This window comes from Pseudochaenichthys georgianus, chromosome 15, assembly GCF_902827115.2.
Source record: "Pseudochaenichthys georgianus chromosome 15, fPseGeo1.2, whole genome shotgun sequence".
In the NCBI taxonomy this organism is placed as follows: domain Eukaryota; kingdom Metazoa; phylum Chordata; class Actinopteri; order Perciformes; family Channichthyidae; genus Pseudochaenichthys; species Pseudochaenichthys georgianus.
In genome coordinates, this window is record NC_047517.1 from 14,654,511 (window position 1) to 14,676,424 (window position 21,914).

At 45.7% G+C, this 21,914-nt stretch overlaps 1 protein-coding gene across 1 annotated transcript in view; it reads right to left on the reverse strand.

The window, feature by feature from the left end:
- Positions 1 to 10,047, reverse strand: part of sirt1 (sirtuin 1) — a 19,826-nt gene extending 9,779 nt beyond the window's left edge. Inside the window, exon 1 of the mRNA XM_034100145.2 lies at positions 9,773 to 10,047. Within this exon, the coding sequence (XP_033956036.1) occupies positions 9,773 to 9,893 (121 nt within the window). The 5' untranslated portion in view covers positions 9,894 to 10,047. The remainder of the gene's footprint in view (positions 1 to 9,772) is intronic.
- Between the last annotated feature and the right edge of the window lie 11,867 nt (positions 10,048 to 21,914).

A 21,914-nucleotide genomic window follows, 5' to 3' on the forward strand; every position in this document is an offset into this window, starting at 1 on the left:
TGTGTTTTTCCGACCTTACTTAGCTTCTCTGTATTTGAAGTTTACAATAGCTCCAGCTGAGCCTCTTTAATGTGTTACACAGCAAGTACCGGGCAATGACACATGCAATGAAGGCACTGCAACCAAAAATATATTTCAGTAAAAGTAGCCTATGTAAGAATTACTATAAAAATGTCCTAAAATATCAAAGATACTTATTAAAAGACTACATTTTACATGATGTTTGGTTTAGTTGAATATATGATAATGTAACATGTTGTATATGGCAGAACAGGTGTCCGCACTAAGTTCGGTATCGATATGGTGCTCCTGGGGGAGCCCGGGACGGGACCACCAGGTCGTCTAAGGAGGGGGGAACCGGCCCAGGTCGGACACGGAGCAGGTCAAAGCCCCCGTGCCGCTCAGTAGTGGGATCGCGCCTGTGAATAGACGCTGCAGTGAAGCCTGAGCAACACAGCGGGACCCAGTCTTTATACTCTGAACAAACACCTGGGGCCTATACTACGAAGCTGGTTCAACCTAACCTGGATATGTTTGAGTTAGCCGGTTGGCCTAATCCAAAACATACGCGCTGTCGCTAAACTGTACTACGACGCGGGTTATCAAGTGGATTGCTCAAGCCAGCCGTGTCCTATCTAGTTAGGTGCGCGTTCACATGAAAGGGGTGGTATTTGGAGCATTCGACCAATCACAAACATGGAGAAGCGCACTGACAGCGCAGCGTCATACTTCCTGAATGAAAAGTGAACTTTAATACTAGTCAAATATGAAGAAGTTAAACTTTAAATATCCATGACTTAAACACTTTATCCAGGATAAAAGCCACATAGCTGCACCTGCAAGGTGAATACAGCTGGCAAAAGAAAAAGTGTTTGAATGCGTACATTAACAGGTTTATGATATCACTGCCCCGTCTAAAACACGATCTGACTTCAATTACATTTGTCTCGAGTGTTTCGTCAACTTAATGTGTTGCTTAAAATAATACTTCTGCATACAGTAGGCCCTATGTGACACTGTGAGTGTTGCACGGCCAGATACGGCTCAAGAAGCTGACTCAGATAAGGAGATATATGATACATTATGATGTGATATGAATGATAATGGGACACATCGAGGTCTGCACTCAGTGTACTTATGTTGTGGCAGCTATTTAAGTGCTTTCTTAACACTAATGTTATAATAGTCAGATTGCTCTGAAGATGGAGGTGATATTCTATTCATGTTCACGTTCACACAGTCGGTGATTTTTGCCGGCCGTCTTTCCTGCAAAGGCAGTTTTTCTGTATTTCCTTTCTCCTGTAATATGACTTGATCGCTTTAAACTCCGCACACTGAGCTCTGATTGGTCAGCAGGCCCCTGGGACCTCACTCACTCACTCACTCACTCACTCACTCACTCACTCACTCACTCACTCACTCACTCACTCACTCACTCACTCACTCACTCACTCACTCACACACACACACACACACACCACACACACACACACACACACACACACACACACACACACCACACACACACACACACACACACACACACACACACACACACACACACACACACACACACACACACACACACACACACACACACACACACACACACACACACACACACACACACACACACACACACACACACACAAATGTGTTTACATGTTACAGCAGCTTCATCTCTCTACATTTATTTGGTTCTTCACTTGGAAACCTTCACAAACCACTTCTGTGTGTGTGTCCTGCAGCAGGAGAGCAGCAAGGTGCATCAATCACCAGTTGATTTATTTGTTAACGTTTGCATAATCTTCTTACTTCTGTCTTCTCATTCAACTGAAATAAATATATATATATATATTGTGATCGTGTAACAGATATACACAGCATCACAGTGCAGCTCTGTCTTTTCATGTTGTATTTTTTACAGTGATAGAAAGTGAAATTGCTCAAGTAGGCTACCTCTATTAATCTCTTCAAGGCAAATATTGTAACTTTACATAAGTATATATCTATGTGACCACTTTGCCACACATTACTCTCGCTAAACAAGCATTATTTTGAACTCGGTGATATTTCCTGATAGTGAAAAAAAAGGGGTGTCAGGAAATTGAAAGTAGCCTATCCTTCACAAAGAAAATGTCGAGAGGCAGAACATTTTCAAAAATTAGCGTACTTTTAATTTGTGCAAATATTAGAGACAATTTGAATTATCATTAGCCTATGTTATTTCTTATTTGTATAATCAGTATCAGTTTTGAGCAACATTAAAGAGCCTGTGACACGGTTTTCCCCCATCATCCAAACCCATCAATGTGAGTACATATTGTCCCCTTGAAAACCGTTACTGAACTGATTTTGGATATTTGTACTTTGATAACCATTAATCTGCCTTCAATGTTGACAATTCTCTGGATCTTCTCGCGGATTCTTCAAGTCCCGCCAAATGATGGGTGACGTCATTGCGGGCACAGCGCTCCAGCTGCACCGTCCAGGATCCCAGCATCTGCATGAAAACCTTTATATATATACAGTCAGATGTAAACGCACGACGGCGCACACAGCAGCAAGCTCAGACAGCGATGACAGGTTAATGTTGAACGTGTCTGAGAGCTCATATGAGGCTGAAGGATCGGTTTATGTTGTATCTGTTAGAAGTTTAGGAATGAGGTGCGTCAACATGGGCGATCATATGGTCATGTAGCCAGTGGTGGAATGGGACTACAAATCATCCCGGGACTCTCGACCGGCCCACTTCGGTACCGCTATTAAATTGTCAACGGGGGGAGTGGAGGATGTAAAATACAAATATAATGTATAATGTCTGTGTCTTTGACATTAGCGCTGCTAGCCAGCTGTGCCCTGTACTACGAAGCCAGTTCAACAGACCCTGGATATGTTTGAGTAACAAACAAACTAACAACAACAAACTAACAAACGAGATCTCGCTAAGCGGTCCTACGACGCTGGTTATCAACTCGGTAAATCAAGCCAGGGTTTCTCTCTCCAGCTGAGAGCGCGTTCACGTCTAAGACACGAGTGGATCTGACTTTAATTACATTTGTCTCGAGTGTTTCGTCAACATAATGTGTTAAATAATACTTCTGCATCCAGTCTGTGACACTGTGAGTGTTGCACGGCCAGATGAGGCTGGAGAAGCTGACTCAGAAAAGGAAATATATGATATATTATGATATTGTAGCGACCCTGGTATAGGCTGTTGAGGGTGTCACTCAGGAATCCCCCGTCTCTCTGCCAATCATGGAGCTGCACGGGCTGCTGTCTGAGGTGCGGGCCTGTGGTTGGGTGAGCAGACGGGGGAGGGCGGGAAGTGTGACGTGTACAATGTGTTATATAGGTGCTGTGTTAGAAGTCAGTGTCAATGTGTGTGAGGTTGAGCCTCAAGCTATACCCCTCCGTAATCGTCTGTGTAGAAGTCAGTTATTAAAGCCTAGTAACTTGAAGCTTGCCTCTCGACTCCTTCCTGTGAACGTTACATTGGTGTCAGAAGTGACTTTTCGAACGGAGGACGTCTATCCTGACGGGAGTTCGTAACTGCGTCACGAGCTAGCCGGTAAGCTAGCGGAGATGGAAAAGTTCAGCAAGATGGGAGTGAAGCAAGAAAATAGTGATGGAGAGGAAGATGGAGCATGCGGGTGGTCGAAGGACATGAGTGGAGAGTTCAGGAGGGCACAGGAGGCGAGAGAGCGCCTGAGAGAGTCGGCGGTGAAGATGGCTAGAGACGCGGAAATGTCGCCATCTTCAGCGCCATTTCGCACCATTTCCAAGCGGGATGTAAACAACAATGGCGGCGCCCAGCAACCAGTAGCAGCCGCCGCGTCCGTGAAGACACCCAAATACTCGGGTAAGGCAGACTGGGAGGCTTTCCATGCCCAATTTGAACTGCTTGCACATGCCGGGGGGTGGTCAATAGAGACTAAAGCACTACAGCTAGCTTTGTGCCTCACAGACGAGGCTCTTTCATGTCTGCTACTACTTAGCCCGGAGGACCGACTCACCTATGAAGCGTTAGCGGGGGCTTTGAAGAGGCGGTTTGGACAGTGTTTCGCACCAGAGCTGCTCCGGAACGAGTTGAGTAACCGCTGTAGAGAGTTTGGAGAGACGCTGCGTGCGCTGGCTAACGACGTAGAGAGCATGACGCGGCGGGCGTATGGGCACATGCCACCCGGAGTGCAGAGTGAGCTGGCACGTGACCAATTTGTCAGGGCTCTTCGCCCTGCGGACTTGAGGGTCGAGGTACAGCTGCAGCATCCACAGTCCTTGCAGGCGGCCTTGGAGATGGCTGTGGAGAGAGAGAAGGTGTGGAGTGGAGCTGCTAGGAGCAACGGAGGGCCGGCAGCACCGGCTGTGAGGAGCTGCAGGGAGGAGGAGAAACCTGCATGGGTTACCGAGATGACTGAATTGATAAGGGCTGTTTCTCTGTAGCCAACAAGCAGACCAAGTACCAGGGTCTGCTGGGGGTGTGGTCAGCCAGGACATTTGGCCAGGGACTGCCCCAAGACATACCGGACCCGGGGAAACGACGGGGGGCCCGCATAAAGGAGAAGATGCGGAACCAAGCCCGAGGACTCCTCAACCAAACCACAGCTGTAATGTCACCAACTCAGACATCCGAGGAAGGAGTCAGACAGCACAGCCGGGGGAGCCAGACTCTACGGCTTCCTGAAGAAGATGACAGCACATGCGGGGAGCATGTCGTCGCGGTGGGCCGTGCTGGTGGTGGGGAGTCCTGCTATGTCCCGGTCGACGTGGAAGGGGTGCCCTGCACTGCACTGGTGGACACAGGCTCTACAGTAACCCTGGTGAGAGCAGATGTGTTGCCCAGTGGGACTATGTTTGAGCCGACAGCGGTGCGTCTACGCACAGTCACAGGAGAGCTGGCGCCTATGAAAGGAAGAGGCATGCTGACTGTGGCGGTGGGGGGAGTTGAAGTGCAGCACCCCGTGTGGATAGCGGATGTACAGGACCCGTGTATTCTGGGTTTGGACTTTTTGAAGGCGGCTGGCTGCCTCCTGGATCTTCAAGCAGGCACAGTGAGTTTCCAGGGGGGGCCGGTGATTACTATGACCCGTATCCACGACCCTGCTGAGCCTGCAGGGAGACCCTCTACACCCACCGTGAGTACCCTAGGAACGGAAGAAAACCCTCCCCCCTTTTCCGTATCCCCGGTGACGGCCGCTCAGGACAATTCCCCATCGGTCACCCCCGGACTGTGCCACCAGATAACAGCCCCCCCTCAGGTACCCCAGGCGGAGGTGGAAGAGGCTCAGTCTGCAGTATTGGAGGTGTGGAAGAAGAACTGTGGGGGCCTGAATCCCGAGCAGCAGGAGCAATTGGGGCAGCTTCTGCTAGAGTTCCAGGGCAGTTTCGCCATGAAGGAGGAGGAGGTGGGCCGAACGCACCTGGTAGAACACGAGATCGATACCGGGGACTCGCGTCCCATCAAGTGTCGCCCGCGGCGACTCCCCCTTGCTCGTCAGCAGGCTTGCGACGAGGCAGTGCAGAGCATGCTGCAGGCAGACATCATCGAGCCCTCCGACAGCCCGTGGGCAGCACCTGTAGTCATGGTCCCGAAGAAGACGGGTGGCTAGCGGCTGTGCTCAGACTACAGACCGGTGAACGGGGTCACCAAGAAGGACTCATACCCCCTTCCCCGCATCGATGAGTCCCTGTACCTGGTCGCAGGGTCGTCGTGGTTCTCTTCCTTGGATCTCCGCAGCGGGTATTACCAAGTTCCTCTGGCACCAGAGGCCAGACCAAAAACGGCTTTCTGCACCGGCCGGGGACTATGGCAGTTCAAGGTCCTCAGTTTTGGGCTGTGTAATGCCCCGGCCACCTTTGTGCGGTTGATGGACAGGGTGCTGTCTGGGATTCCCCACCAGCAGTGTTTGGTCTACCTGGACGACATCCTGGTGCATGGCAGCTCGTTTGAGGCGGCCCTGGGATCTCTAAGAGTGGTGCTGGAGAGGATCAGAGCCCCTGATTTGAAGCTACATCCAGACAAGTGTCATTTCCTGCAGAGAGAGGTCACTTTCCTGGGCCACAAAGTGGGGGGTGAGGGCATCGGCACCCTACAAGAGAAAGTGCAGGCGGTCGCAGGCTGGCCAAATCCTCGCAACCAGAAACAGCTGAAGAGTTTCCTGGGCCTGGCCTCGTACTACAGAAAGTTTGTACGGGGTTTTGCTTGCACTGCCGCACCCCTGTTCCAGATGCTGCAGAAGGACAGAGCTTTCCTGTGGTCTGAGCAATGTCAAGCAGCGTTTGACAGCCTTCGGCGTGCCTTGAGTGAAGCCCCGGTTCTCGCCCCAGCCAACCCCGGGCTGCCGTTCACCCTGGACACAGACGCTAGCGGCGTTGGGGTGGGCGGAGTGCTCTCCCAGACTACACCAGAGGGGGAGCGGGTGGTGGCATACTTCAGCCGGGCGTTCAACAAAGCAGAGTGACGATACTGCGTCACCCGCAGGGAACTTTTGGCAGTGGTGCTGTCCATCAGGCACTTTAAGTACTACCTATGTGGGCAGGCGTTCATGGTGAGGACGGATCACTCTGCATTACAGTGGCTCATGACGTTCAAAGAGCCAGAAGGGCAGGTCGCCAGGTGGCTAGAAGAGCTCCAAGCTTTCGACTTCAGAGTGGAGCACCGGGCTGGGGTGCGGCACACCAATGCAGACGCTCTCTCCCGCCGCCCGTGTGCCGCCGGCGGATGCCACTACTGCGAGAAGAGAGAGACTCGGGAAAAGGAGCTGCTGGAGGAGGACATTGTCTGTGCGGCAGCGCGGAAAGTGGAAGAGGTTATCTGCCGGGAGCTCCAGACAGTGGACATGGCCGAGTGGAAGCAACAGCAGGAGCTGGACGCCGTTCTACAGCCTGTACTGCAGTGGGTTGAGTCGCAGCATCGGCCACCGTGGGAGGAAGTGGCAGTGCTCTCCAAAGCAACCAAGGGGCTGTGGTCTCAGTTTGAGGCTCTACGTCTGTGTCAGGGCGTACTACAGCGGGCGTGGAAGGAGCCAGCAACGGGGGAGAAGAGGTGGCAAGTGGTGGTCCCGAGGGGTCTGCAAGAGGTCGTACTCAAGGCCATGCATGGAACGGCAGGCTCTGGGCACTTTGGCGTCACTAAGACTCTCCGGCGCCTTCGTCAGGGCTGCTACTGGGGACAGTGTCGGAGGGATGTCGAAGACTTTTGTCGCCGCTGTGATTTGTGTATGGCGCGGAAGGGCCCACCTGGTCGTTCCCATGCTCCGCTACAACAGTTTTCCGTGGGGGCTCCGATGGAGAGAGTAGCGGTTGATGTGGTGGGGCCTCTACCCTTGTCAAACAGGGGGAACCGCTACGTTCTCACGGCCATAGACTATTTCACAAAGTGGCCAGAGGCGTATGCTCTCCCTGACCAAGAAGCAGAGACAGTCGCAGATGCTTTGGTGGCCGGCATGTTCAGCCGTTTTGGAATGCCGGAGACCCTGCACAGTGATCAGGGGAGAAATTTCGAGTCCCGGGTGTTCGCCTCCATGTGCTCACAGCTGGGCATGCACAAAACACGCACCTCCCCCTTGCGACCTCAGAGCGACGGACTAGTCGAGAGATTTCACCGCACCATGGGACAGCAGCTGGCCATCCTCACGTCTCAGCATCAGCGCGACTGGGACGAGCATCTGCCCCTCGTGCTCATGTCGTTCTGCAGTTCAGGAGTCCTCAGCCTGTTCTCCTGCCCTCCTCATGTTGGGGAGAGAGCTTCGAACCCCTGCTGTTTTGGCGTTTGGTCAGCCACCGGATTCCCTGAACACGCCTCCAGGGCCTGAGTACGCCAGGAGACTTCAGGACCGCCTTGATTCCGCTCACGCTTTTGCCCGCGATCAGCAGAAAAGTGCTGGGGTGAGACAGAAGCGGAACTACGACACCAGGACAAGAGGGCAGCATTTCAGGGCCGGGGAGTTGGTTTGGGTCTACAGCCCACAACGGAAGAAAGGGCGGTGCCCAAAACTGGACAGTCAGTGGGTTGGTCCCTGCAGAGTACTGGAGAGGGTGGGGGAAGTGGTCTACAGGGTGCAGCTGCCCCCAAAGGGGAGAAAAGTGGTGCTCCACAGAGACAGGTTGGCTCCGTACAGAGGAGTCGCTTCTCCACAGGCTGAACACCAAGGAACATCGGGGCCCACAGCCGTTCCCTCGACACCCCCACTCAGGTCCCCCGGCGAACAGAGTAGCAGTCCCCCATCAGGGACTGAGTGTCCCCTCATTGTTTCGCCGCCTGGGCCAGAACCGGCCACCCCTGTCCTCCTGACCCCAGTTCCCCTGCCGAGAAGGCAGGTACGACCCCCGGGTCGTTTCAGAGACTTTGTTTGGTAGTAAAGTAGAGTGAGACCCCTCGGTTCCTGTAGAGGGCAAGAATGCGCCCTGGTCTCATTGGAAGGGATGGTAGTCCACCCAGACCTTCCTAGTCAATGTAAGGGAGTAATTATAGTGTTTGTGCTGAGTTTTTTTTTGTTCCTCGTGGGCGAGGAATTTTGTAGTGGAGGGGTAGTGTAGCGACCCTGGTATAGGCTGTTGAGGGTGTCACTCAGGAATCCCCCGTCTCTCTGCCAATCATGGAGCTGCACGGGCTGCTGTCTGAGGTGCGGGCCTGTGGTTGGGTGAGCAGACGGGGGAGGGCGGGAAGTGTGACGTGTACAATGTGTTATATAGGTGCTGTGTTAGAAGTCAGTGTCAATGTGTGTGAGGTTGAGCCTCAAGCTATACCCCTCCGTAATCGTCTGTGTAGAAGTCAGTTATTAAAGCCTAGTAACTTGAAGCTTGCCTCTCGACTCCTTCCTGTGAACGTTACAATATTATATGATCGATGATCTGATTGATGATGTAATATGAATGATAAGTGCGACACGTCGGCGTCTTCTCTGCATGGCAGTTTAAACTGTATTTTCTTTATCCTGTAATATGACTTGAGAGATTTAAACTCCACACACTGAGTTCATCTATTTTCTATAGACGCCGGAGGCGGGCAGCGTCAGGTAAAAGAAGTTATTTAGCCTTCTCAAACCTGAGCCTCACGCGCCGCCTATGGGGGATGTGCTAGTTACTTATCCGACCGGCCCACTTCGGTACCGGCCCATCGGGATTCGTCCCGATGGCCAGTCCGCCACTGCACCCAGCCCACGTAAACTGTCAACGGGGGGAGCCTCGCTGCGGGGAAACGGTGGACCTAGTGTCCCGATCGGAGTGGGAATAATAATAATAATCTGTGCATTTTATCCATTAATTTCCCCAACATTGTGGTAAAAAAACACACGTTTAATCCACGTTGGTGTACTACAACTACAAAAAGCATCGGTTTGTTTTCTCATCAGGAAATGCAGACCGGCTCAAACAAACGATTTTTAATCATCATCCTCACTCATCATTTAATGTATCATATGTTCGCCGAATTGACATGAAAGCACTAATAAATGTAGTTTCATCCACTTGAGTTTATAACCACAAAAATAATCGATTTGTTTGTATATCACATCTGACGGGAGGAAATTCAGCAGCTCTCACTCCCGATTTGTAATCCTAATGTAATCATCATCTTCACCACGATCATTTATGTTTATGTCGCCGAATTGACATGAAAGCACTGACAAATATGAATATACTGTAGTCAACTTCATTAAAACGTTATTAACGTGCCTAAACTCAGTAATTCACCATTTCTACGCATGACACAACACACTTTGTCCGTGTTTGGCTCTCGAAGCGTTCCCGCATACACACTGTATACATCCACCTGTGAGAGCCTCCGTCAGCCTCCTCCTGCTGTTGACAGCGTGCGACCATCTGACCTCGGCAGCGTTCCTCTTCATTATTTCTCTCCGACTCCAGAAATACTCCAGCGTCTGCTCAGACATTCTCTTTACGAAAAAAAAACTTGTAATGTCGCCGCCTTATTAGTGCACTAACAGTATGATTTGCGTAAACGTGCAGGTGTGTATGATGGCAGTGTAATGTAAGCCAGATAGATTGCTATGAAAGCGCAATTAAAGGAAACGTTCATTCACTGTCTTTACCATTAACATTTCATACAACGTACACTGTAAAACAGCGGTTTAAAACAATCGTGGTAGCCTACTACTAAAGTCACAACTGCTCTTCTTCTGCTTCTTCTTCTTCTTCTTCTTCTTCTTCTTCTTCTGGTGTTATGTGGCAGCCAGCGTTAAAGGTGCATTACCGCCACCCAGTGGCACAGCCCCACCTTGTGTCAGCAGAAAGTATTAAAGATAATAATTACAAAAAAATGGGGGAGAAAAAAAAGTCTGTGTTCTTCTAATTAATGTCTACAGTGTGTGTGCCTATTGAGCTGTTTTGAGCCATGTGGGACAAAACCCGATCATGCCCCTCCCTCTCACTGTTTAAGTGAATGGTGACTGTAAAAACTACACCCCGCAAGCTCAGAGTATTTTCCTATTTAATGTGTGTGGCAAAAAAATAATGACCATAGGGGCACTGATTATGAAGGTAGATATGGTGCAAAATGCGAGAGCGTGTAAAACCTGATTTTAGCAAGTTTGCAGAAAAAAAATCTGAGCTTGTGTGCATACATTTACACTTGTATAAAAATATCCACGTAACTGTGAACCAAATTTGAAGTCACAGAAGGGAAAAAAAAGTTTTGTAGCTTGTAGAAAAAAAATGAACTTAGTGATGTTTTTAATATATTTTCCAATTCAGAGGTACATTGTGTACTTTTACTCCCCTACATTTATTATAGGCTACCTTTACTTACTACAGATTCTGATTAATGATTAGAAATATAATCAAGTCTTAAATCAGACTTTAGTTACTCCTGGAGTGAATTCACAAGCTGCCCTGCAGTATTCAGTCATTCAAACTAGCTGCACCTTTACCAGCTTTGATAACACTTTAATGATCAATCATTATAATGAAATGTAATATCTACTTTAAATAGCCTATATTGTTGTGCTAATAATTTTGCGCTTTTACTTGAGTAACATTTTAATGCAGGACTTTTACTTGTAACCAGTGTTGGTTGTAACGCGTTACGGAGTTACAGTAATATATTACTTTTTGCTGTAACGAAGTAATGTAACGCATTACTAATGAAATGTGGGTAATATATTACCCGTTACAATGCTCAGTAACGCAGTTACAACACATTTTAACCCGAAATTAAATGGTGTTTTGTTTTTTAACAATGTACTAACATAGCGAGACATTCCGACACCAGACAAATTGTGCGGGTAGATTAGTAAACCTAGTGTTTACTCTTCAGGCTTCGCGCCGGGATCTTCGGGGCAGTTGAATGTTATGCACCCTCTATTCAAAGAAGAGAACGGAGCGAAAAATACTAACAACAAATTGTGTCAGGTGCGCGTGACCTGCTCCGCTGCGCGTGCATCATTTCCAAAGTGCTTCCACAGCAGTGACACACATCTGAGGATAATCATTTATACGAAAATTGTTAAAGCAACCATCACTAAACGCCAGCAACACTGCATCTACTGCAGACCGTAGCAACAGGTCAGATGGGGACATCACGTTACCCTCCGTTGTGGACACTAGCTTACTCCCGCCTGACTCGCCGCCCTCAACCCCGGAGCAGCAGTCTTCATCGCCCGAAACACCGCCGCCCCTCTGCGGCCCGCAGGTGTCAGCCAGGATACCACGGCAAAACAGAGCCTGCCCAGGTATATCTAAACAAGTACCCGCCTGTACAGTGGGGTTAGGTGGTCATTTTGCAGCTCGTGGTATACAAATAGACAAGGGCTAGAATATGTGAAAATAGTGCCATATTCTGCCATGCCTGTAGAAATGTTGGGTCAAAAATAATGCATACAATAGCACAGATGCCTTCACCACGAATGGCTACAAAAAGATCTCATATCCCAAGCTTATCAACAAGCTAATGTTGCAGCTGAAATTATCTCCAGGTCACAAATTCAACCTCACATGATGATGTGATACCAGTTTTCAAGGACAGTAAATGTTCTCTTCCCAGAGTATATGATGGGACCAAAGTGATGATTTAGTAGGCTACATGGTTTTAATAATACTTTTGCTTTTCAATGTTTGCCATTTCAAACCATGAGCTGGTTCAAATAATATTTGCCTTGATTTACAATATGTTCTCATTTGTTTTATCAGTAGAGTTTTGAAGCTGTTGTGCTTTTCTTTGTCACAGTCCACTTTGGACGATATGAGATATTTCAGGATTGCACTTTTAACTCACTTGAAATGTTCTCACTTGCTTGGTTTCAAAACATAACAAAGGCCATAATCTGATCATTGGGGACCATCAATGCTATTTTTCATTGCTGTTGCCGGCCACTATTGCTCATGTAAACCTGCTACTGCTGCGCCCCCTGTAACCTCAGAGGCACCCTGAGTCATTTTGTTCTGGAACCGGGCCTGTACACGGCCATATACTAAACAAACTACAGAGCCCATTCCGTGCCCTGTTAGTGTTTACTTCCTCTCTGCCTTCTTCTGGTGATTTATCTGACGTCCAGCGCTCCGTCTTTTAACCTCTTTTCCTTTCTCTTTGTTGATCCTCCTTAGCAACCTTCATTATAGTCCTTGACAGTGGTCTGTACTACTGTATTAACAACGTGTCACATGTAGCCTTAAGGGCCTACACAGTGGTTATGCTATACCACATTGCCCTTCATTGGATGTATAATGAGCTGCACTAAACTACATTTTAGCATTTAAAATACCTAGCCATTCTTTTGCGGTTATTTTGGTGAAAGTAACTAGAAAAGTAACTAAAGTAGTGTAACTCATTACATTTCAGAGACAGTAATAATTTTGTAATGTAACTTATTACTTTCAAAAGAGAGTAATAAGTAATATGTAATATATTACATTTTGGAAGTAACTTGCCCAACACAGAGTAACAGAGTATTCCTACATGTAGGTAGGCTGAGAGCCCTATACTAGTATCTCTAGGGCTCTGGGTAGGCTGCTTCTACTTTTACTTAACACTAGAAGCGCCAGGGGGCGCTGTATAGCCATACCTAAATCGCCAACGTGTAAAATGTAGGGTGAGTTGCCCTAATGTGGGACACGCCCTAATGTGGGACACCTAAGAGGCTTCTCAATACTCAAATCTCGACTCCTCGACTCCTCGGTCCTCCGGTAGTGACCCGGAAATGAATTTCAGCGCGCCATTTTGAAGGACATCTCATTTCTCTAAATGCACACCGAGGACCGAGCGTCGAGGAGGCTCTCTGGAGGAGCTATAACCGAGGATACACTGATGGTTCCTCCAAGGCTCCTCCGCAGATGCATTTCCGGGAACGGTGGAGGCGTGACGCACGGCCGGTGTAGGCATAGATATATATAAACCATAGACTGTATAAACACTAGATGACTCACCCGCGCTGCTGGCCAATGGAGACCGACGTTGCCACTTGGCCACCATCTTGCCACAGGCAGTTCTCTCATTCATAACATTATGGTTTACTATTTAAATAACCATAGCTTGCTCAATTTTCAACCAATTTTCAAACAGTTTGGTTTTTCATAAACATCAAAGATGTAGTTATGATACTGCATACTTATAATCATGGACTTTCATATGGAAATAACATTAATCAGATAAAGCAATAGCTATACACACACACACAAGGTATTTATATTAAATATTTTCCGGTGTATATATTTCCATTTATTTTATTATATTGTTAATATTTAAAATAAATTATAAATACATTATAAAATTAAAATAAATTTATATTTTATATATAAAAATCGGTCTCATGTTACCACTCTGTAAGCCAAGAGTTGTTAATTTAGCAATGCCTTAGCTTGAAGAACAGGGACACAACTAATGACAATAGCATATGCTGGTATATTATATAGATATTCACACCTTTATCAGAAGAACCAAACCAACAGAAAATGTGCTCACAGACAGGCCAGTTCTGTCTAATTTATCACAATTATTTTTGACATGAGATATTCATATCATCCTAGTTTTGTATTTAGTTTCTAGATTTGTAAACAAATCCAGAATCTTTGAAATATGTTATTGAAAAAAGACCAAGAATAATATAAACTGTACCATGTGTCCTTTTGTGTCCTTCTCCATTTGTGGTTTGTCTTGTCTCACCCCAGCTGATATATCACAAAATCCACTGTTTAAATTGTTCCCTATATTGCCCCTATGCCCCTGTAAGGTGTCCTTGGGTGTTATGAAAGGCGGCCCCCCAAAATAAATGTATTATTATTAAGAAGAACAACTTGGTGTGGTGTGGAGGGGATGTAGGAAGCAGGAGCAGGTGGGGAGAGATGGGGCTTCAAGGTACAAGGTTATTTGTTTTAAATGTGTCTTGGAGATAAGGACCAGCTGCACACAATAAAATACAGTATAACACAAAACCAATAAGACACACAGTGACACATGGCCAGTGTGCGAAAAAGTACACGTCCCACCGTCCGGGACGTGCTATTTACAATATCGGACAAGTAGATCTTTCAATTGACTTGTCCGGCGGACAAGTGACGTTTTTCAACCTGATTTATTGACAAATTATTGATACATTCAGTTTACAAAAGGCAGAACTCATTCGCAAATTGTACGTGTCCGCCATTGTTCGTTTAGAAGTGTTAGTTTCGGTTCTGCTTGTCGATTCCTAAGGAAATGCATCTCGCCGCATTCTGTACAGTTAGACGGGGGCGGGAAGTGAAGCACAGTGGCAGGCTTGGGAAGCAACACTCGGTTCCGAGTAGGAACAAATAACAATTGTTCCGGTACCGGGATTAATAAGAGTTGTGAGGACAGGAGGCGAGGCCGAGCCCCGCGGACTGCAGCTCTCTCTATGCTCCATATCAGCTGATCGCTGCTCGGTGCGGCTCAGCGTCTCTCTCTCTCTCTCTCTCTCTCTCTCTCTCTCTCTCTCTCTCTCTCTCTCTTTCTACACACAGCGGATCCGCTGCCCGTTTAACAGCCTCATCTTTGTCAAACTTTCTTATGTTCTTTCTCTAACACGTAATGAAGGTTATTAAGCGTTTTAACTCCTGTGTTGTTAATATTAACCACCATTTCCTTTATGAAGTGAAGCAGCCTCCCTGTCTGTCCTCGCGCTGTCCTCACATCCCCGGACCCCCAGACTCGGAGGAGCAGGATGTCAGTATTGTTTATGAAACAGGGTATAGAAAGTACATTATGGAAATGAAAATACTATTTCTTTACTTTTACAAACAGTGAGCAGCTGCAGCATGTGTATTGCAGGACGTGTGTAAGCGTGCAAGCGTCTTTGCGTTGTAGAAAAGCGCTAGGCCTATAGGCTATAAATATAATGTATTATTATTATTATTATTAGGTTATGTCCTATGTGTTGGACATGTGTGGTTGGACTCTGTCTCACAGGCAGTGTAACATCAGAGGAGACTGGGCCAATTGTACATTCTCAAACTGCACCACTTAGAACTAACTAAACAATGCAGAGATTATTTTTATATAATTGTATTCAATAACCGTAAGAAATTAAACAGTATGTGATTTGTAAATAGGAATACAGATTTGACTTAATGTTTTCATAAATATATTTTTCTCCCAGTTTGTCATGGGACTTATTTTTACCCTCTCAAAGAACCGGAACCGAAAATAACCGGAATCGAAAAGCAGAACCGGAATCGTTAAAATCCAAACGATACCCAACCCTATGTCTGATGCAGTAAAATCTCACTTCTCACTTACGTTAGCGGTGTCATAAAAACCGTGGGAAAATGTAAAATACGATGACGAAGAAGAAGATTCCAGTGGCCACAATTTTTGTCCATTCTGGACAAGTGAAAAATGTATTCGGACAAGTACATTTCCAAACTCACTTGTCCATGGACAAGTACTCTCTAAAAACTTTTTCTCACACTGAATGGCACACCAACAATCAATCTTCGTCCAGCCTCAGCTTTGGTATTCTTTCACAACCATGTTATTAGACTGAGCAAACATAAACATATGTGGGGAACATAGTGCTGCGTCTCATGGAACATGAAGATTTAATAAATACATAGTAGATGGCGATATATGCTCCTAGTGGTAGCGATTCGCCATTAAACATCCGGAGGCTGCACAAAAGTCCGGCATAGTCGGGTACTTCTGTAAACACAAAGCCAGCAAATTCCTGTATCATAATGCAAGATGTTTTTAACAAGCCAAACCACTTGGAAGAAATCATGTGTAACTTAAGTTATGTTGAAAAGAAAGAGCAGTTCTGCCTCTCCCACTGGTGTAAAGTTGCTGGGTCAACTTTGTAATACTAGGTCTCACTCACAGCCTCTTGTTATTAGGCAAGGCAAGTTTATTTATATAGCACTTTTCGACGCAGGGTAATTCAAAGTGCTTTACAAAAAAGAAATGAAAGACATTAAGCATTACAAAAGAAAAGCTAATAAAATAAACATTAAGGAAAAATACATGGATAAAAGTTACAGTGCAGTCTAAAATATGAATAGTTCAATTAAACATTACAAGAAAAAGTACATGGATAAAAGTTACAGTGCTAATAAAATAAACATTAAGGAAAAATACATGGATAAAAGTTACAGTGCAGTCTAAAATATGATTTAATTTAGACAGACTTTCTTCACCATATTTTGCTCGCATGACATCCACAATCGGACCCTCAGGAGGCTGTACACACCCCCTCCCCTGCTTTGCTTCCATAACAAAGTCTTTAAAAGTATTACCAAAACACTATTTTTCATCCGTCGATGCCAGATATTCCAAATATCTCTGCTTTCGAGCAGTCCCTCTCATAAATGTCATGGAGTTTAATTACGTTTAGAAAAAGTACATGGATAAAAGTTACAGTGCAGTTTAAGATATGAAAAGTTCAATTAAAAGCAGCGACAAAAAGAAAAGTCTTCAGCCTGGATTTAAAAGTAGTCAGAGTTGCAGCGGACCTGCAGGTTTCTGGGAGTTTGTTCCAGATATTTGGAGCATAATAACTGAACGCTGCTTTACCATGTTTAGTTCTGACTCTGGGGACAGAAAGCTGACCAGTCCCTGAAGACCTGAGAGATCTGGATGGTTCATAGTTTAGCAGGAGGTCAGTAATGTATTTTGGGCCTAAACCATTCAGTGCTTTATAAACCAGCATCAATATTTTGAAATCTATTCTTTGACACACAGGAAGCCAGTGTAAAGACTTCAGAACAGGAGTGATGTGGTCCACTTTCTTAGTGTTAGTGAGGACTCGAGCAGCGGCGTTCTGAATCAGCTGCAGCTTTCTAATAGATTTTCCAAATCCTGCTGTGACATTAGTCTTTTAATCCTAGATATATTCTTTAGGTGATAGTAGGCTGATTTAGTAACTGTTTTAATGTGACTGTTGAAACTCAGGTCAGAGTCCATGACTACACCTAGATTCCTGGCTTTATCTGTTGGTTTGAACATTGCAGACTGAAGCTCAGCGCTAACTTTTAAACGTTCTGCCTTGGCTCCAAAGACCATTACCTCAGTTTTATCTTTGTTTAATTGGAGAAAGTTCTGACACATCCAGTCATTGATTTGTTCAATGCACTTACTCAGTGTTTGAATTGGAGTATAGTCTCCTGGTGAAATTGTTACGTAAATTTGTGTGTCATCTGCATAGCTATGGTAACTTATTTTGTTGTTCTTCATTATCTGAGCCAGTGGTAGCATGTAGATGTTAAAGAGAAGAGGCCCCAAGATGGAGCCTTGAGGAACCCCACATGTCATATTTGTCAACTCAGATGTGTATTTACCTATAGAAACAAAGTTGTTTCTATCCTTTAAGTAGGATTTAAACCAATTTAGAACTGTTTCCGAAAGTCCCACCCAGTTTTCCAGTCGGTCTAGTAATATGCTGTGGTCAACAGTGTCAAACGCAGCACTGAGATCTAATAATACTAACACTGAAGTTCTGCCACTGTCTGTGTTTAAGTGGATGTCGTTAAAGACCTTTACAAGAGCAGTCTCAGTGCTGTGGTTTGGACGAAAGCCTGACTGGAACACATCGAAACAACCATTTAAATGCAAGAAATTACTCAACTGTTGAAAAACAACTTTTTCAATGATCTTACCTAGAAATGGCAGGTTTGATATGGGCCTGTAATTGTTCATTACTGAAGCATCTAGATTATTCTTTTTTAAGAGCGGTTTAATGACTGCAGTTTTCAGGGCCTGTGGAAAAATACCTGAGTGAAGAGATTTGTTTACTATATGAAGTAGTTCTGAGGCCATGCAAGGCAAAACATCTTTGAAAAATCCTGTTGGAATAATATCAAGGCAGCAGGAGGAGGACTTCAGAAGTTGTATAATGTCCTCTAGGTTTTTATCATTAATCTGATGGAATTGTGTCATGATGTCTGAATTGATGTTAAGTGGACACAGAGACAACACATTTGCTGTTCCTGATGCAGAGGCACTGACTGCTTGTCTGATTTTCTGAATTTTGTCAGTGAAAAAGGAGGCAAAATCATTGCACGCCCTGGTGGTTAGAAATTCAGAGGCTACTGACACTGGGGGGTTAGTTAGTCTGTCGACGGTAGCAAACAAGGCACGTGCGTTGTTTTTGTTTTTGGTAATGATATCAGAGAAGAATGATTGTCGTGCGTTTTTCAATTCCAAATTATAAAGGCCAAGTCTCTCTTTATAAATTTCAAAGTGAACCTGGAGATTTGTTTTTCGCCACCTGCGTTCAGCTTTTCGACATTCTCTTTTTTCTGTTTTAACGGTCATGGCCTTTCTCCATGGAGATATTTTCTTCCCAGTCACTTCCTTTACCTTAATTGGAGCAATGGCATCTATAACATTTTACATTTTTGAATTAAAATGATCTACTAGCTCATCTACTGAGATGTTAGCAGGGGCAAGTGTGGAAGAAAAATTCTGAGTAAACATTTCCCTAGTATTTTCAGTTAAATATCGCTTTGTGGTTACCTCTTTTTGAACACTTGTGTGAACAGAAATAGAGCTCTCAAAGAAAACACAGGAATGGTCAGAGAGCGCAACATCAGTCACCACAACCTTAGAGATATTCAGACCCTTTGAGATAAGTAAGTCCAGAGTGTGCCCCTTATTGTGCGTGGGCTCCGTCACATGCTGAGTCAGTCCATAGCTATCAAGAACACAACACAGTTCTTTAGCCCCTCTGTCCTGGGGGTTGTCAACATGGATGTTAAAATCACCAACAATGACTAGACGGTCAAAGTCAATACACACTATAGACAGCAGTTCAGTAAAGTCATCAAAAAAGCTTGCACAGTATTTGGGTGGCCTATAGATATTTAGGAACAGAGCTCGAGAGGAGCATTTCAGCTGAAGGGCCACATATTCAAAAGAATCAAAGTTTCCATACGATGTCTTCCTGCATTGAAGGGAATCATTGAACAGAATAGCAACTCCACCTCCTCTCTTATGCATTCTTTCCTGACTCATAAAACTAAAGTTGGGAGGGGTTGATTCGATAAGAACAGCTGCACTGTTATTTTGTTCAATCCAAGTTTCTGTTAAAAACATAAAATCCAGATTGTGCTCAGCGATAAAATCATTGATTAAAAATGTTTTTCCTGCCAAAGACCTGACATTTAATAAAGCTAGTTTAAGTTTGTTAAACACACTATCAGTCATGTTTTTTGTAACAAGCTGTGGCTGACATGGAATCACTGCTAAATTAGATAAACTCACACAAACGTTTGAGCGCTTCCTGTATCTAAGATGATTTACCGCTCTTAATCTATTTCCTATCAACACAGATATCGGCAAAGCTACTGGCAGGCAGGGCCCGGGCATGTCCTGGAAAGAGTTGAGAGTGCCATACGCCCTTGAGCCTGGACCCAGCAGATATCAGTTTGCAGATTGTTTTGGTTTGGATGATTGTGGTAGGCATGGTGATGAAGCCGGGGGAGATGGTGCGCGTCTCTGCAGTGATTTTGGTGGGCGTCGTTGAGGGGCGGGGGTAAAGGACATGCTGCCAGCCCTGCGCATCGCCTTAGTTTGGTCTTTGAAATCCAGGAAGGAATCGGTGCCAACCCTCTGTATCTCCTTCATGTGTTCAACGATCTCCAGGATGGTGGGCGAGGGCGAAAGGGTGAACGGAGTATCCTCAAAGGCGTTGACAGGGGGGGGGGTGACGGGCGGTGGGGACTCCTCCGTGTGTTTCATAGGTCTCCCATAATCAGAACATTCCTCAGGCGGGTGCAGTGATACTTCTTCAGGGTTTTCTGCACGATGTGTTGTGTCTATCTCCTGTTTTGATTCCTCTTGCCGCTTGTCCTTGGCAGAGGGAACAGATTGATGACGCAGGCAGTTGAATATGTTAGAGATAAACAATTTCACTCCTGGCCTGTTCAGGCAAACTCCATTTGCCTTGAAAAGATGTCTGCGATCCCAGAAAAAGTTAAAATTGTCAATAAAATGCACAGAATGGTCAGTACAGGCAGTTGAAAGCCAGGTGTTCAGTGCAAACAAGAGTTTCAGGCCCAGTCGTTAGCTTTCCCTCTAGCCTTTTACTTTTGGAGTAGCTATTGGTCCTTACCCTGCTGTGTCAAGAGGACGGGTTATCCAGGTCATCAGAAAGGGATCTCCGGTTCTCGGTCAGCGGAGCGTATCTGTTCTGGATTGGCACACTTGGTGGTTTAGGAGGATTGTTTGTAATTCTCCCTTTAGCAGCTGTCCACTGCTGTTTAGGGGTTGAAGAGGCGCTCTTCCTGGGTGATAACAATGCAGGCCAGCCGGTCGCATCACATATTTCTGAGTGTTGGGCTCTGCCTGTTATCCGTCCTCCCAAATCCCATGGAAATGATTTACTCTTCGGCTTTGCACCCAGAGAGTTCCAGGGAGGACTACCACTTGTAGATTTATTACCCGGTACACAGCCCTCCTGTTCCTTGGAATCCTTGTAGCTGCTAACTAGCTGTGAGTTAGCATACCCTTTTCCACTATTTTGCAACACTGGTAAAGTGGTGTCATTCCCACAACATAGTCCATTCACTTCCACGTTAACTTCCAACCGTTGCATTTTCATTTCCAGCACAACTATCTTCTGTAGAAGTTTGTGGAAGTCATCTGTAGAGAACGGAGGCATTTTTCTACCAACTAGCTTAAGCTAAATAGCATGCAGTAGCCTACCAGGCTTTAGCTGTTGCTAGGCCACGCTACTGTAAGACTGGGGTCGTCGTAAAAATGTTGAAATATGGCTGAAAACCTCCGTCTATTTACGAAGATGAACTGTCCCAGTGATCGGTTAATGTCCAGGAGCCGCTGCTCGAAGTTTTCAGAGAATAAGAATAGGAAAATCAACATAAAAAGTAAGCAGAGGCAGGAGCAAGCAGAAAAGCGTCTGCACTGTAAGAAAGATATTTATTAGCCAGCTAATAAATACAACCACATACACAAAGAAAAGCTGCAATTTCAACATGTCCAAGCATCCTGTATCATAGCCATGCTAATAATGTTTATAATAAACCAAACCGTTTGTAAATCAGTCAAGATTTCAGCGAGTTAAGAGTATGTTTGTGCAGATCACTCACCTTACAACAGCTATACCATAACGCGAATCAGAGTAACTGTTGACTGTGGCAAGATGGCGGCCGGTCAGCTACGCTGGAAAATCTCCCATGAGCCATCTAGCCTTTATATATATCTATGGGTGTAGGTACCAGATGTGTTCGGGGTACCAGATGTGTTCGGGTGTATTTCCGTCGCATCCGTCCTCCGTCATATCCGTCATATTTTACGGCAACTCAAGAGGGCCATGATGGTCAAATTCCGAACATTTAAACATAGCCGACACTTCATTCTTTACTTTGTCCGTTATTATATGTATAAGATTATACTTTTTCTCCGTCATGTTGTTTCCATAGCAACAACTTCAAACAGGCATAGCCTACACTTCATTCTTTACGTTGTTCGTTATTATATGTAGAAGATATTAATT